At 38.3% G+C, this 17,465-nt stretch overlaps 1 protein-coding gene across 6 annotated transcripts in view; it reads right to left on the bottom strand.

Moving 5' to 3' along the window:
- Positions 1-4,611: 4,611 nt before the first annotated feature.
- The window catches only part of LOC147030439 (zinc finger protein 608-like), a 231,390-nt gene continuing 218,536 nt past the window's right edge, over positions 4,612-17,465 (bottom strand). For all 6 annotated transcript variants that reach the window (XR_015056364.1, XR_015056363.1, XM_085874487.1 and 3 more), the window contains exons 8-9: positions 10,033-10,095; positions 4,612-7,775 (exon numbers count right to left, since the gene is read on the bottom strand). Coding sequence is in view for 4 of the 6 variants with exons in the window: in XM_085874487.1 (XP_085730613.1) it covers positions 7,722-7,775; positions 10,033-10,095 (117 nt within the window). In the remaining 2 variants the exon portion in view is untranslated. The remainder of the gene's footprint in view (positions 7,776-10,032; positions 10,096-17,465) is intronic.

Raw genomic sequence — 17,465 nt, 5'->3', positions numbered from 1 at the left:
TGAGCGGGTGAGTGATGTAAAGGGGTACACGCGGAGCTTGGGGGGGGGGTATGGAAACCCCGGGATTTCTTGTGGTAACACGATCCCCCAGTGTGATTGTCCCGGAGTGTGTACTGAAATGTGTGCCAAAAGGTGAGTATGGTGTGAGTAAAATGGCGTGCGTGAAAATGGACGATGGACCGATCCAGACGGGAGACACGAGTGGCGAGCTAAATAGGCCACAAAGGGTTAATTTGGCTGCCGCGCCGGGTTCGCGCGACGGCTCGTATGAGGTCTATGGCGCGTTTCGCGCATGGCCTGCACGGGCGCGTCTGCGCGATTGCGATCCGGCGCGAGAACATTCCACGTTGGATACAAGCCGGCCACGTTGGATTCCCTACCCCCTATTGTAAATAAATATCCATTTTGTTGAATGTTTCAGCTCGTCCTTGTCCTTTCCTTCTTTGGTTTGTCCATATGAGTGGCACGGTATGGTGTGTGTTGGGGGATTAAAAAGGCCGTTGCTGCTGTGGTTGTGCATTTGGACCGACGGGACCTCGGTAAACATCCGCTCGGGTTACGCACGGGTTGAGCACAGTAACGACTCTTCCCGTTCGAGCTCCATCGAGGGTGTGAATTCCTCGGTAGTTCGCCACGTGGGCCTCTAGGTATTTTGAAGTTTGGAAAATAACCCTGTCCCACGCAGTTGATTTATTCACTATTCACGGTCCTGTAAGGGACCCGTACCTTCGGCATTATCGGAAGGGTACGATCTAGATTCCGGGTGTTCGGTGGACCCGACTCTACTGCTCCATCTAGCGGTCGTGCTCGCCACCGATACTCGGCCCACAACTACATATATATATATATATATATATATATATATATATATATATGTATATATATGTATATATATATGTATATATATATATGTATATATATATATATGTATATATATATATATATATGTATATATATATATATATATATATATATATATATATATATATATATATATATATATATATATATATATATATATATATATATATATATATATATATATATATATATATGTATATATATATATATATATGTATATATATATATATATATATATATATATATATATATATATATATATATATATATATATATATATATATATATATATATATATATATATATATATATATATATATATATATATATATATATATATATATATATATATATATATATATATATATATATATATATATATATATATATATATATATATATATATATATATATATATATATATATATATATATATATATATATATATATATATATATATATATATATATATATATATATATATATATATATATATATATATATATATATATATATATATATATATATATATATATATATATATATATATATATATATATATATATATATATATATATATATATATATATATATATATATATATATATATATATATATATATATATATATATATATATATATATATATATATATATATATATATATATATATATATATATATATATATATATATATATATATATATATATATATATATATATATATATATATATATATATATATATATATATATATATATATATATATATATATATATATATATATATATATATATATATATATATATATATATATATATATATATATATATATATATATATATATATATATATATATATATATATATATATATATATATATATATATATATATATATATATATATATATATATATATATATATATATATATATATATATATATATATATATATATATATATATATATATATATATATATATACATATATACATACATATATATATATATACATACATATATATATATATATATATATATATATATATATATATATATATATATATATATATATATATATATACAGTAGACTAGGCGTAAGTCATCACCATCGGGACCGAGAAAAAAGTGACGACTTAGAAATGTGACGACTTACGCGTATGCGAACATTCATGATGACTGTGGGGTGAAGGATGAAGTCGCGTGTGGCCTGGACACATATGTGTGAGAGCCGGCTATTGTACCAAAAGGAAAACACAATCCTCGGGGCATAGGTGGGGGTTCATTGGCGAGTTGGAAAGTGATCAAGCAAAGATGGAATTCATGAATCAGTTCATCAAAAGTAAAGATAATGAACAACTGTAAGACAACAACTTCGCCTGCTTATCACCATGATGGGATTGACCAACGAACCCCAGAGACTTTTCTGGCAGAATCTGCCAGAAAAGCCCAGTCTCATTGGCATTGTACACGTCCCGAGGCTGATACCTTTCCAAGATGTCTTTCAATTTGCCATCTTTCCAGTCGTGCACCACTGCCGAATCCACGCTGCCTGATTCGGCGCACTTCTTGACCTTGCCGATTCCCCACCTCACTTTGAATCTGTCTATCCAGTGCATCGGCAAGGTCTCGGCATCATCATGCCTGAGGTCAGCAGCTAATTGACGTGCCTTCAGCAGCAACATTTCACCGTCCAACCGAATATTTGGCTGAGCCGACATTTGCCGAAACAAGATGATGAGCGCGTCATCGACATCTTCAAAGGACACATATTTCACGCGTTTCACACTTACCACCGGCCTCGTGATCTTCTCCACTTGTCCAAATATCTTGCCCTTATTCTTCAAGATATCGTTCAATGTCTGCTGTTTGATGTCCAACTTCTCAGCTATGGCTGTTTTCTTCATCAGTGGGTTTGCCTCGCAAAACTGGATAATGTCGTATTTTTCTTGGTAGGTTTTAGTTGTAAGCTTACGCTTAGTTGCCATTGTCCTGCCTGCAGTGCGATCAACGTGTGCACGCATTATAAATAGCCTATCACTGACAGTGTAAACCAATGAGCGAGCATCACGATTCCATGAAATCGGGATTCTCACGAGGCAGCAGTTCCGTGTGACGAGTTAGGAGTGGTAATTTACTTGAGTTTCCATTACGTGGGAATGGACAACATCTGACGACTTAGACGAAGTGACGACTTAGAGATGACGACTTACAGAGGGATGACCCTTTATTCATAGGGACTTAACATGAGATAAATTCGGGACTTTTTGACGCTGCCGACTTAGGCGAAGTGACGAGTTACACGCTGCCGACTTACGCCTAGTCTACTGTATATATATATATATATATATATATATATATATATATATATATATATATATATATATATATATATACATATATATATATATATATATATATACATATACATATATATATATATACATATACATATACATATATATATATACATATACATATATATATATATACATATACATATATATATATATACATATACATATATATATATACATATACATATATATATATATATATACATATACATATATATATATATATACATATACATATATATATATATACATATACATATATATATATATACATATACATACATATATATATATACATATACATACATATATATATATATATATATACATACATATATATATATATATACATATACATACATATATATATATATATATATATATATATATATATATATATATATATATATATATACTTGATTGTCTCTATTTCTTGGTTTGGAACAAAGCCAGCTATCTGGTCTGGTTTAGGTTGTAGATTTTAAAGTTTCCATAATTCTTATTTTGAAAGATAATGCAAGTTATTGTGTGACATTTGCCTTGACAAGTTCCCTTCCTGCGGTTAGCTTCCCATTTTCTTGTGTACCATTAAGAGTTCCAGTATATTCGAGTGGTGAGATGTGAATATGGCACAGGCATAATAGCTCAAAGGACCTTTACCTTGCATTAATTATTCTTTGGTAAATGGAGGCTCATATACTGGTGAAAACACATTAAATTGGAAGGAGTGAGTTAGCAAGCTTAACAAGGGAAACACAAGACCACTTTCCATTTTAGGAAGCTTAATAATCCCCCTTTCCATTTCGTTCCCTTCCATTCTGCTCCAGGTCTTCCACAAGCCTCAATCATGTATCCCCAAAAAATAGACATGTGGCAACATCATGTGGTTAACCAGACTGCAATGCAGATGGTAAGGGAGACAGAAGAGCTTATGGGTCACCAAAGTCATAAGTGGCCACTGCTGGATGAGAGAGAGAGAGAAGGAGAGAGAAGGGGGGGAGAGGGAGAGAGAGAGAGAGAGAGAGAGGGGGAGGGGGAGGGGAGGGGGAGGGGGAGGGGGAGGGGGAGGGGAGGGGGATGGGGAGGGGGGGAGGAGGGGAGGGGGAGGGGAGGGGGAGGGGGAGAGAGAGAGAGAGAGAGAGAGAGAGAGAGAGAGAGAGCGAGAGAGAGAGAGAGAGAGAGAGAGAGAGAGAGATGCTTGGAAGAAAGGTCAGCAAACGTATTTATCTTTTCCAAGCATATTTCTCTCAGTGGCTCTTTTCCAAACATATGGATCTTTTGAGTTGTTCTCTGATCAGCCATAAGATTAGAATTACAAAGCAAGTGCATCAGGTTATTATTACAATATGCTGCATATGTTCTGTGATGGATTGTGGAATTCACATACACAGCACTGTAGAAATAATTAATCTTTAATTGGACCACCCGACTATACAAGGCACATATACAATAGGGTAAAACAAACTTTTAAATGTGCAATTATATAGGCGTTTTTGTTTAATAGATAGCAAGAGTTAAACCATGAAGTGAAAAACTTTATACAAGCAGAGTGTAAACTTTTTACTTTTTGTTTGTTTTTACAGTGAGAACATTTATAAAATGCACAACTTGTAAATCCAAGGAACCTGCCAGCAAAAGGTGTTGAGAAACCCACATTGTGTTCATGGCAATCTGGTGTTAGGTGTGCAGTATAGAAGGATAAATGTGTCTTTACCAACATGTTTACAACAGTATTTCTGTTGTAATGAGTGATCATAAATGACAGAGGGCACCTTTTACATGGGCTGTTCAAAAAGATCTCAAAACTAGATGAAATAGTCCAATAAATGCCAACGTTTTATTTTTCAACATACAAGTGTATAATTAGTAATAAAATGTTCCCTTACCGATTATATATACTTGTGCATAAAACAAGAGCTGGCTGTTTGGTCGAATGGTGAAACACTTGTTTGTTTCTCCACTGGCTGGTGTAGGTTTGATTCCCATGGCTGTTCACTCTCACCGACCCAAACTTGACAAGCATGCTGAGTACCACAAATACCCACATCATGAGCAGTCAAGGGAGACCTTCATCCTCCAGTGGATTGAATTTGGCTGGTTTTCCAGTTTTATATATTGGAAAAAAACAAAAAACGTTGACCTCTCTTGGACCACTATCACACTCCGATAACTTTTTGAACACCCCTCATACCTATACAATTAAAGTTAGATGTTTTGTACTCTTCTGAAGATGAGGGCATTGTTGACCCAGAAACAAACCCAACAGGAAATGTTTTAGTCACTGAAGGAATCTGTGAATTCAAAATGCTCGATTTTTACAAAAATAAAATGAGCCAAATCTCAACTGGCAAGGCTTACTGTTTGCAATGATCTATCAAGGGTAGGTTGTTTCTGAAAATGCAGCTCCATAAATCATCCTGTCACTGCCACCCACGAAGAGGTCTAAGATTTGTTATCCCACGATGTATTTCAGCTTTGGAATGGCTGTTTAAGAAGTTATCTCAGTGTGAGTAATTCTGTTGAATGAAGACCAGGTGGAGTTAGCATTTGGAGATTGGCCAGGATTTCTTTCATTTGCAACTGATGCGTCATGCTTATGTTTTTATGGAGTTTTTTTTGACTCAATCACCAACACAAATCCAAAAAAATGCATTGTATATACGTATGGCAAGCAGCAAATTAGTTTTGGTCCACAGGGCTTTAAACCTATTATTTATGATCTGGGTGACCTGCAAGGAGACTGCAGCATTGTAAAATTATTTATTAAGAGCCAACTGCATATTATGTATCCAGCATGAGAATGGGACAGGAGCACTGATTAAAAAAAAAATAAAAGAGGGGGGCTGAAAACTGACAGAGGTTAAGGAAGTTGGGAATGAGTTAGAGAAAAGCAAAAGGAGGCTTAAAGGACAGGAAGAAGGGATTGAAGGGTGTGCATGGGGAAGTTATATTGCTGGAAGGAATTGGCAGAGGTGGAGGGACCTCAGTCATTTTTGCGTATGTATATGTAGATGGTCCCTTGTTAATTTTTACATGTGAATTTTTTAATAAGGTGTTAGGTGCCAAGTATATTGTGAACAAGAAATATGTTTTTTATGTTTGATTCAATGTTTCACTAATGGAAACCCTTCAAAAAAACACCAAAAGAGACCAAACTACCATAACTAAAGAACCGCAGATTGTGAAAACCACAGAGAATAAAATGCAGAAACACAGCCAATTCACTTGTTCCTCCCACCCCACCCACTAAAAAGGAAAAGGCTCAGAAAGTCTGCATGAGCTCCCCTTCAGTGACTAACACTGGTCATTTGCACTTGTATATCTTATCGTAGGTGACGATGAGATTGGTTACCTGGATCTCAGAGTATATTTCAAGCCTGTGTCGCTTTGCCCCTCTGGGAAGGCATTTAAGTTTTTAGCATACAGGACCTGTGTTAGTCCCTGATAAAGGACACTCTGTGGCTGAAATGTTCTGACTTTCTGAGCTTTTGCCCTTGACAGCAAAATAAATAAATAACGAACTAGTTGAGCTTTTGATTTTGCCACTCTGCTGTTACTGCAATTTAATTTGTTATGGATTCCATATCCTACAAACTGTTTTTTGATGGCAAACAAGCTTTTATAACTTTTCATAAAATGAAATAACAAAATCCATGGTCACACTAATCCACATTGCATATATAACAAAGACCTGAAAGACATAATGTATTCAACAATCACCTTCCTAAAAGTGCATTGTATATTTTGTAATAACAATATGTGATTGGTTCTCTATAACAAATGGAAATCATATCAGCCAAAAACTTCAGGAATGCATGAAAGATGTAGCAGTAGAAAAAGTGAGGTATAAAATCATAAATCAAATTTTGTAATGAGGTAAAGACAATTCATTAATTGGCTATGACATAATACTTTACAGGCATTGTCAAAATAAGTTGAATAAGTTTAAGATGCCTCCTTAAAACCACAATTCCACTCGAATGGAAATACTTTTTTTCCCCCTGCCTCTTCATGTGATATGAGAGATCTACATTGCTATATAAAATACATTTCACAACTGTTTGTGACAAAATGGAAAAATAACACTGAAAAACAAACTACACAATCGAGTTCCCACATATTGTCCGTGGAACCAGGTGGGATTGCATTCTCAAAGGAAATTACACGGATTGGTAAAATAGTCCTTTGCATCGAGTTATCTTAGGAATGGGAAGGAGTGACTTTATTTGGGCGTAATTTAATCCAAATGCTCGCAAGTTGGTTTTCTTTTTTAACAAAGTACATGTGCAGACCACAGTCTATTACATCTTTATGTAGATAGGTTTATATACTGACACTATAAAACCCCTTTACATACAGAACAAGCACACGTAATGACAGCAGTGTGTACAAAATTTACACTCCACGAAGGTATCGCCTTGTCTTGTGTTTGTACAGTATGTACAGATACATCATGAAACTGATGTATGCATGCCTAAAGTAGCCAGTCCATTGGATATTGGGTTCAGCTCAAGCAGTGCTTTCTTTCCCTGCATCGTCTGTCCAACAATCTCTTTCCCTGCAATGCAAGAAGGCAAGGGTGTATTCCAAACAAGCTGAAAATTTAACATGATAAACTTTATGAAATAAGGAACTAAAACAATTAAGAAGTGGAGAAAGCAGCTTCAGTTTGAGGGAGCTTACAATTGATTTAGGGACTACTACAAATGTGTAGCAGCCATAGAAGGTGCCAAGATCCAAGTGAGGAGAGTAAGGATTTTAAGGATCCGTCTTTGAAACAATTTCAAAGTTATTTGGGAAATTTTATTTAAGTTTTGAAATTTAACAAAGCACAGTCTCATTTCCTCAATCACAACATTCACTTTATTGTATAATATAAAGATGCTGCATTTCCTTTTGGAAAAAGTAGCCTTTGGGCAGATCCTGGCCAAATTCCAAACAAATTCCCTGTTTGTTTACGACTCCCAACTCCCTGCATGTCTACGACTCCCACCCATAGTCGAGTCGGGGATGGGGAACGGATGGTGGGGGTGGGGGGGCACTGTATTGGCAGCTTTGAGACCTCAGTCATAATGCAACTGACAAACGAAATATGTGTTACAATCCCAGACGGATATACAAATGCCAAATAAACATCGCAAAATGTGATGCTTCACTTCGAAAACGATGCTTACAAGAATCAGTTTGCTATTAAAAATGCCTAAAGAAAGTGAAAGCAAATACCACAAGTAACAGCTGTGCATACATCCATCAGACACTTTTAGCGCTTTGCTGTAAATGGCATGTCCAGAAGGAACAACTCAATGTTCAGCAATGGTTATTTCAAGTTAAATGTGACATCATCCTTTGAACTGCACGCTGCCACACCCTGCTGGAGTTTATTAACACATCACATGGTTGGACTATCTTTTCCTTCAGTTGTGCCGCAAGTGAGACTTTGGTAAGACTAAATGTAAACAGATGATTTAATGTTTTGGGATACCTGGTGAAAGGCATGTGCCACCATATTTGACGAAACAAAATAGTGGAAAAAAAAATAAAGATGAACAAGTAGTGGTACATTCAAAGTACACCGACCCAATGCCAAATAAATAAATAACAATCCTCCAGCACGTGACATCACCGGGGCACCTTCGGTGCCCGTCCATGCCTCCTTGCAGTACATGAAGTCGGAATTGGGAGGGAGCAGTGTATAATAATTGATTGAGTAATTGATTAAATGCAGAATTAAAATAAATGATAATCAAAAAATAATTAATTTCTCAATCAATTTCCCATTAGCATACAAAAACTACCACTGTTTCATGCAAATCTGAAACTTTTTGAAAATTAATTAATCGAAAAATGAATAATTAATTGATTAATTGATTAATCAATAAATTAAAAATAGCCTTTATAGCCAAATTACTTGGTCACTATCGTGTCCAAATATCATCTTACAAGCTCAAAATTGCTTGAGATATTGCCAGCATGAGAAATAAAATAAATAAGTAGTTAATATATCGATAACAATGAAGTAATTAATGAATTAGTTGATTATTTTATAAAAAAAAATTAAAAACAACGTTTTTAGCAAAGCACATCTTCACTTTTGTCCCCAAATTTCAGCTTCCTAGATCAAAGGATGGCTGAGATATCGCCCAGACAAACAAACAATAAGGAAAACAGAGTAAAAACTGAGTATTCCCTTCCTTCAGTGCCTGGCAATGACATCATGCATTGCCGAGATATGGAATTGGGAAGGAGCGGTGTACAAAAAGATTCCAAAATTACGAATCAAGCATTAAAATCCATTATGTTGAAAACCCAAAGAGCTGATGCAAAGTAGTTGAAAAGTGCATCCCCATTGGTTGAACAAGGAATTATAAAAGATGTTTCAGGATGATAAAAAATATCCTTGCCAAACAAAAACAAATTTGCATGAATTTGAGAAATCATTGCATCACATTAGCAAATTCATCCACAACTGCAATTTGCAGTACACTTGCATATGTGCTTGTCATCCAAAAACAATGAGAGCTTTGCATCAAAAATACGAACATCACAACATGAACAACATGAATGAAGCAATAGCTGTTAAAGACAGAGAAAAGGAACTAATTGCTTTGTATGTTGTAATACTGTAAGAAAGAACAACCTGAAACCTTGGGGTTAAAGTTCATCTCAGTCAAATTCTACCCCGAGTGTGTGACAAATTGGTGTACCCATACAGTACTGTGCCAGCTCCCCTAACATAGCTGGAATGCTATCTTTTTCTGTGATGCTTATCAAATCTCTGGCTGTAGCGACAATGAAATGAGAATTTTTTTACTCACTATCTCATCTTGGCTGTGATGTAACAGCTGCTGGAGGTTGAGAAGACGCTTGGCCAGATATACCTGGGAAAAGGAAAGAAAGCTGATCATGAAAATGGTCCTTTAGTGTTACCTTTGTCCACTTTTGCTTTGTTTACCCTTTGCTCCCCGTTCTGGTCTTTTATAACCTTCATTAGATAAATATATGTATATGTATGTTTGTATGTCTGTATGTTTGTATATACATTTGTATATATGTGTATATATATATATATATATATATATATATATATATATATATATATATACACATACATACATATATACATATATACACATACATACATATATATATATATATATATATATATATATATATATATACATATATATATACATACATACACATATATATATATACATACATACATACATATATATATATACATACATACATACATACATATATATATATACATACATACATACATACATATATACATACATATATACATACATATATATATATACATACATATATATATATATATATATATATATATATATATACATACATACATACATATACATATATATACATACATACATACATATATATATATATATATATATATATATATATATATATATATATATATATATATATATATATATATATATATTGTTACGGTTGTGGAAATTCGCAGAACACCATGAAGGTCCTTAGTTAGTTATGCCGATAAGTCCGTGTTCAGTTAGATTTCCCCACCATTGTTTAATGGGAATTATCCGTGTGGACAGAGCTGTTATCTTTGAGTTAGCCATTATTCTTTTGCTATCGTTATTGTGGACCAACCACCAACCACAACGCCAGCCACAACAACCACAACCAACTTCTCCACAACCGCCGACATCTCCACGAACACCAAAGGGGAACAACAACAACCCCCGACCCGATTTCTCTGGTAAACAAGATTGACGGTTGGAACTCAACTCCCGCACCGATTTCTCTGGTAAACAAGATTGACGGATGGAACTCAACTCCCGCCCCGGTTTCTCTGGTAAACAAGATTGATGGTTGGGAAACAACAACTAATCCAGCCGATCTCTGTTGGAATGTCCCCCCCCCCCCCCCCGCGTGCTGCGAAGTGAGGGGCGGGGCACTGGGAGAATAAAAGGGCACGCAGAACGCCAAGTGAGCGGTCGGTCGGGTGGAAGAGAGTGTCTTTCGGGGTTCGGAGAAGCCAAGAAGCTGCGTGGAGGTCTGGGCTCGTGTCCGAGTCAGGAGCTTGGAGCGCTCAGTCGGGGGAGGTCCGGGCGTCGCGAAGGAGACACGGGCTGGAGGCACAACCCTGCCTGCCGTGTCGCGCAAGCCTGTGCATTTGTGTGGGGAGAGCCGGAGAGAGCTCGCCTGCCACGGGGAAGGTGCGCGAAGCGTGAATAGCTGCCGTGGGGACGGGACGTCGCGACTCGCCCCATCGAGGCACCACGAGGGTGGAGGTAACCTGCCACGGTCTCGTGGGACTCCTTCAGTCCGCCAAGTCCCACGTAATAAAGGCCTACGGGTCCAGTCTGACCCCCTTGTCTCTGAGGGGGTCTTTTCTTTGCTTTTATTATCCCCCGCTGCATGGCGGAAGGGGGATATTGTTTGTGTGAATGTTGTGGCGCCATGTCTTGCAAGTAGAACTATGTAAGTGCTTGTAAATAATAACCATTGATGGTTGTAGTGTTTTTACCTTGCTCGTGTCTTGTCCCCTTCCCCTATTGATTGCATACATGCCTCCCTGTTTACGTCGTTTGATAAACAAATGTACTTGTTGAAATGGTACAAGGCTAAGAGGTAAACTGCCAGAGGTTAAAAGAAAAAGTATAGGTTGCCAAAAACTGAAAAATAATGCAAATTTCAGAGTTGTTAAAAAAGGCCCTTTCCAGGGAACAAGTAATGGGTTAGCAACTGCAGCTGTTCAGCAACAATGAAAGTAAATTAAGCCTTGAAAGTTGATGCAAACAATTCCTACAGGTGTCCCAACTTTTGTTGATTAGTTACAAACCCTCTGTCTGTATAAAAGCAGTGTTGGAACAGACTGTGTTGCTTCACCATCTGAAGCTTTATTTGGACAATATTGCACTGCAGGAAGTAGTATATTTCTTTCATAATGGCGAGAAAATGACAATTAACAGAGGAAGACAGACAGACCATTATAACCCTTAAAAGTGGAGATCTTTCCTTGCGAGTAAATGCAAAGGAAGCCAAGGTGTCAGTGAGTACAGTTTCCTACACCATCAAAAGGCACTTGGAAACTGGAGGAAACTCTGATAGGAAGAGTTCTGGCAGACCCAAAGCCACAACACAATCAGAAGACAAGTTTCTGAGAGTCAACAGCTTGCGTGATTGGCAGATCACAGGACAGCAGCTTCAAACACAGCTTAACACTGGTCGAAGTAAGGAAGACTCAGTTTCAACTGTGAAGAGAAAACTTTGAGCTGCAGGTTTGACAGGTCGAGTGGCAGTAAGAAAGCCATTGCTAAGATGGCAAAATAAGAAAAAGAGGCTTGCCTGGACCATGAAGCACCACCAGGGGACAAGTGAAAACTGGAAGAAGGTCTTATGGACTGATGAATCAAAATTTGAAATCTTCCGTTGATCACGCAGGGTTTTTGTACGAAATCGAGGAGGCGAAAGGATGGTTCCTCAGTGTGTGACACCAACTGTCAAACATGGAGGAGGAAGCGTGATCATCTGGGGCTCTCTTGCTGGATTCAGAGTCGGCGACTTGCACAGAGTGACTAGCACCCTGAACCAAAAGGGCTACCACAGCATTTGCAACACCATGCAATACCCTCTGGTCTATGCCTAGTTGGTCTGGGGGTTCATCCTACAGTAAGATAATGACCCAAAACATACCTCCAGGCTATGTCACAACTACCTAAGAAGAAAGGAACAAGACAGTCGGCTTCAAATCATGGAATGGCCAGCACAGTCTCCAGACTTAAACCTTATCGAGCTGGTTTGGCATGAACTGGACAGAAGGGTGAAAGCAAAGCAACCTACAAGTGCAACACATTTGTGGGAACTTCTGCAACAGTGTTGGGAAGAACTTTCCGAACAATATTTGATTTCAATTGTACAAAGAATGCCACAAGTAAGTTCGGCTGTTATATGTGCAAAAAGTGGCTACTTTGATGAGTCAAAAATTTAGATTAAATTTTGTTCAACAAAACGAATCCATGATTTCATATTTATCTGCAATTATTTATTTGTTCTCTGCTTTAACTCCAGAGTACATTGAAACATTAAACTGCTTAAATTTCAGTAAAAACTGGAAATATGGGGGTGTTCTAGAACTTTTGACCAGGAGAGTATATACATATATATATATATATATATATATATATATATATATATATATATACATATATATATATATATATATATATATATATATATATATATATATATATACATACACACTTATTATATCCCATAATGTATAAGGCAACCTGGCACATATCATGTCCCCTATCTGCTGTGACTGTGCAAACTGTGGCAACAATGGTCGTCTGCCACATGAGTACATTGTCTCCGTCTTTCTGCACATCAGCCAGGAGGTGGACTTGCGCGTTGGGCGTAACATGAAAATAAAGTTGGCCCGACCAATCTGATAGAGTCAACATGACATAAAACGGCATATGCACATGTGCAGTGTGCACCACTTCGCCTCCAATTCCAGATGGCTTCCATGGGCCCCACTCGGGTCTATTTGAAATGCATGCCATGTGTTGTGCTGTGCATGTGCACATAGTATTTACACATCATCTTGTCCCCAGCCGTTTCACTATTCTTGACTGATAATGGGCTTTCACCACTTTTACTGATATCACGATCATTGCCATCATCACTGACAACCATAATTTAGGCATAAAACAACGCTTTAGATCAGCCATTACGGAATGTGCTGCAAAAAAATAGAAGAACGTGCTGTACCCAGATGTGAAAACCTGGACTGGATCGGATCGGTTTTCGCTGGGCCCCGGTTCAGTGTGGTAGTTAGCAAAACTGGCAGTTCAAGACTCACTTTTGCGAACAAGCAGTGGTGGATATAATGAAGAGCATTTGGGGCACTGTATTTCTGTGTCTGCTTAGTTCATTGATTGGAGGATTTCTGAAAGGACTTTCTTTGTCAGAAACGCTTATGTGAATTACATTTTAAAGAGGGAATTTCAATCAATAAACTTAAGGTATTCGGCAAACATGTTGGGCTATTCTCAATACAATTTAACATCTGTGGGATGAGATTGAATGAGCTGTTCGGAGTCGATATCCACGACCAGCCAACTTGACACAACTGTGCGAAGCATTGGGGTTTCAACACCTTTTAGAGTTCATGCCCCAACAAATTAAGGCTGTTCTGAGGGCAAAAGGGGATACAACTCAATATTAGGAAGGTGTTCCTCATGTTTTGTATTCTAAGTGTGTATATGTGTGTGTATATATAATTATGTGGAAGGGAGTGGGGATCCAGAGCTAGATTGTGGTAAGTGAAACATGGTCTGTGTGTTTCGATTACGCCAGATTGCCATATATCATGGACCTGTCAGAGTAAGTGCTCTTGTGACACATGATGCTGAGGGGGCAGCACAAGTAATTTATAAACAGTATAGCTCGGAATAACATTGATGTGTAAAAACGCTCTTCTTGTGGGCAGGGCCAGGTGAGGACTTGCAGCCACAAAAAGGCACCATGAAAGTACGACGTGCTTTAAAAGGGCATGGAACAAACTGCTTGGCCAGCGCACCACAAGCCATGGTGGCGAGATGCGCTGTAGAGCCTGGAAGAGGGGATTGTAGCATACGCCCCCTATTGTCATCGGTGGTTCGGGCCGGGGGCGTGGTGGGGGTGACCTCAGGGAGGTGCGACAATGGCGGTGATCCTAAAGGACATGTGTGTGAGCTGTGATTGAACTCCTTGCCTGGAAGGTCGAGCCTCTGAGTGATATATTACATTTGACAATGAGGATAAAATGGCAAGTGAATGAATTTTTGGTGAATTCATTTCTGGTTTGAATCATGGTGTCTTTCGGCAAGATAAATGAATTTGACGCGGTCGTTGAAGACTGGCTGCAATAAACAAAGCGACTGGCCCAGCATTTCATCACTAACGACATTGGAGATGCAGCCAAACAGCGAGCTATATTACTCAGTGTTTGTTGATATAAAACGTATGGCATCATGCGTAGCCTGGTGTCACCAGCGAAACCTTCTGACAAAACCTTCAATGAACTCTGTATGCTCATTCAAGAACATCTTCATCCCAAACCATCACTGATTGTGCAAAAGTTCAAATTCAACTCTCTGCTTTGGAGACCGGGACAGTCGATTACAGCATATGTTGTTGACTTGAGGCATATATCGGAGGACTGTGAATTTGGGGTGACATTGGAGGAAATGCTCAGGGATAGACTTGTGTGCGCTATCCAAGATGAGCGCATTCAACATAGGTTGTTGTCAGAGAAGGGTTTGGATTACAAAAAATGTCATGGTAATAGCTCATGGGATGGAAGTTGCTGCTAAAAATGCAACAGATATTCGAGCAATGAATACCTCTGTTTTTCTGCAAGGGAGGGAAGAAAAAGTACATAAAGTTCAGGTCTACAATCAACAGTACAAGCAGTCCAGGAGTATGACCAGCACTGGCAACCAAAGTAATTTTGACCCTCGAAACAAGGACAGGGGTCAAAGTTCAAATCGAAATTTTGCAGCCTGTTTCTGATGTTCCAGTTCATCCCATGCACCTGACGAATGCGGGTTTAAGGACGCAGAGTACAGTTTCTGTCACCGCGTCGGGCACATTGCCAAGGTTTTTAGAATTAAATAGAGGTCCAGTATCTGATTTCGGAAGCAGAAAGGGCCACACACAACAAACTTGGTTCAATGTGACTCTGAAGTTGATGATGTGGAGGATTCAGATGATGTATACACCATGGGTGGTGTTGTTTCCGGGAATAGGGGAATGCACCCCCTGGTAGCAGATTTTGTAAAAGATGGGAAAAAGGTCAGGATGCAGATTCATACAGGAGCCTCTGTTTCAGTGATGAGTGCAAAGTTGGATAAAGAGATCTGGGCTATATCCTCAGCAGTGCACAAATCCGGTGCGGTTTTACACACTTACACTGGGGATCAGATCAAAGTCATTGGATCGATTGCTGTTGATGTACAAGATGATGGCCAGAAATTCACCATACCTCTCATGATCGTGTACAGTGTCGGAACAAGCCTTGTAGGGCATGACTTGCTGAAGGTGTTCAAGCTGAAATGGGCTGAGATGTCACATTGGAGCATCGGTATCGCACAAACCTGTGGTGGAACAGTACCCAGAAGTCTTTTGGAGTAGACTTGACAGAGTGAAGAACATGACTGCTAAAATCTATGTGGACCCATTGGCTCAGCCAAAGTTTTTCAAACCAAGGTCAGTGCCCTACGCCATGAAGGGGAAGGTCGAGCTAGAGCTTGGGCGCCTACAGAAGGAGAGAATTATAGAATCCGTGGAGTTCTTAAACTGGGCGGCACCAATAGTGCCTTTCTTAAAAAGTGATGGCCAAGTTCGCATATGTGGTGATTATAAGCTTACTGTAAATCAAGCGAGAAAACTTGACAGCTAACCGATTCCTCAGAATGAGGACTTGTATGCCACCCCCTAAATGGAGGACAGACTTTCACGAAGCTTGATCTCAGCAGTGCTTACTTGCAATTACCTTTGGATGAGGCTTCAAAGGATTGTACAACCATAAATACTTAACGTGGCCTTTTCAGATATACCTGCCTCCCACTGGGGATTTCCTCATCACCCTCCATTTTCCAGCAAAGCATGGACACCCTTCTGCAGGGTATTCCCCATGTCAGTGTCTATATTGATAACATCTTAATTTTGGAGGAGACTGAGGCCGACCATGTAAAAAATCTGGACGCAGTGCTCCATAGACTTTCAGATGCAGGAATGACTGTTCGCAAGGAAAAATGTGTTTTCCAAGCCAAGGAGGTGAAGTATCTGGGCTGCAGGATCGATGCAGAGGGGCTACACTCTGTAATTGACAAGGTTCGAGCAATGGTGGAAGCTCTTGTTCCCAGGAATGTGTCAGAACTGAAATCTTACCTGGGGCTCTTGACCTACTTTCGGCGTTTCCGACCTGGTCTGTCAACAGTACTTGCACCATTGAACACTATGCTAACGAAAGCAGCCATTTGGAATTGAGGACCAAAGCAAGATGAATCTTTCAAGGCTTCAAAACAACTGTTAAGTTCTTCCAAGGTTCTGGTGCATTATGATGCAAAGAAAGATCGACTACTTGCATGTGACCCTCACCATACGGCATTTGGGCAGTTTTGTCTCATCGTATGCCGGATGGAACCGAGAAACCGATAGCATTTTCCTCACGCAGCCTCGCATCTGCAAAGAG

This window comes from Eptatretus burgeri, chromosome 3 (genome assembly GCF_056783735.1).
Source record: "Eptatretus burgeri isolate ZD-2024b chromosome 3, Ebu_testis_v1, whole genome shotgun sequence".
In the NCBI taxonomy this organism is placed as follows: domain Eukaryota; kingdom Metazoa; phylum Chordata; class Myxini; order Myxiniformes; family Myxinidae; genus Eptatretus; species Eptatretus burgeri.
The sequence above is the reverse complement of the archived record's forward strand: the minus strand, read 5'-3'. Positions and strand labels throughout refer to the sequence as shown.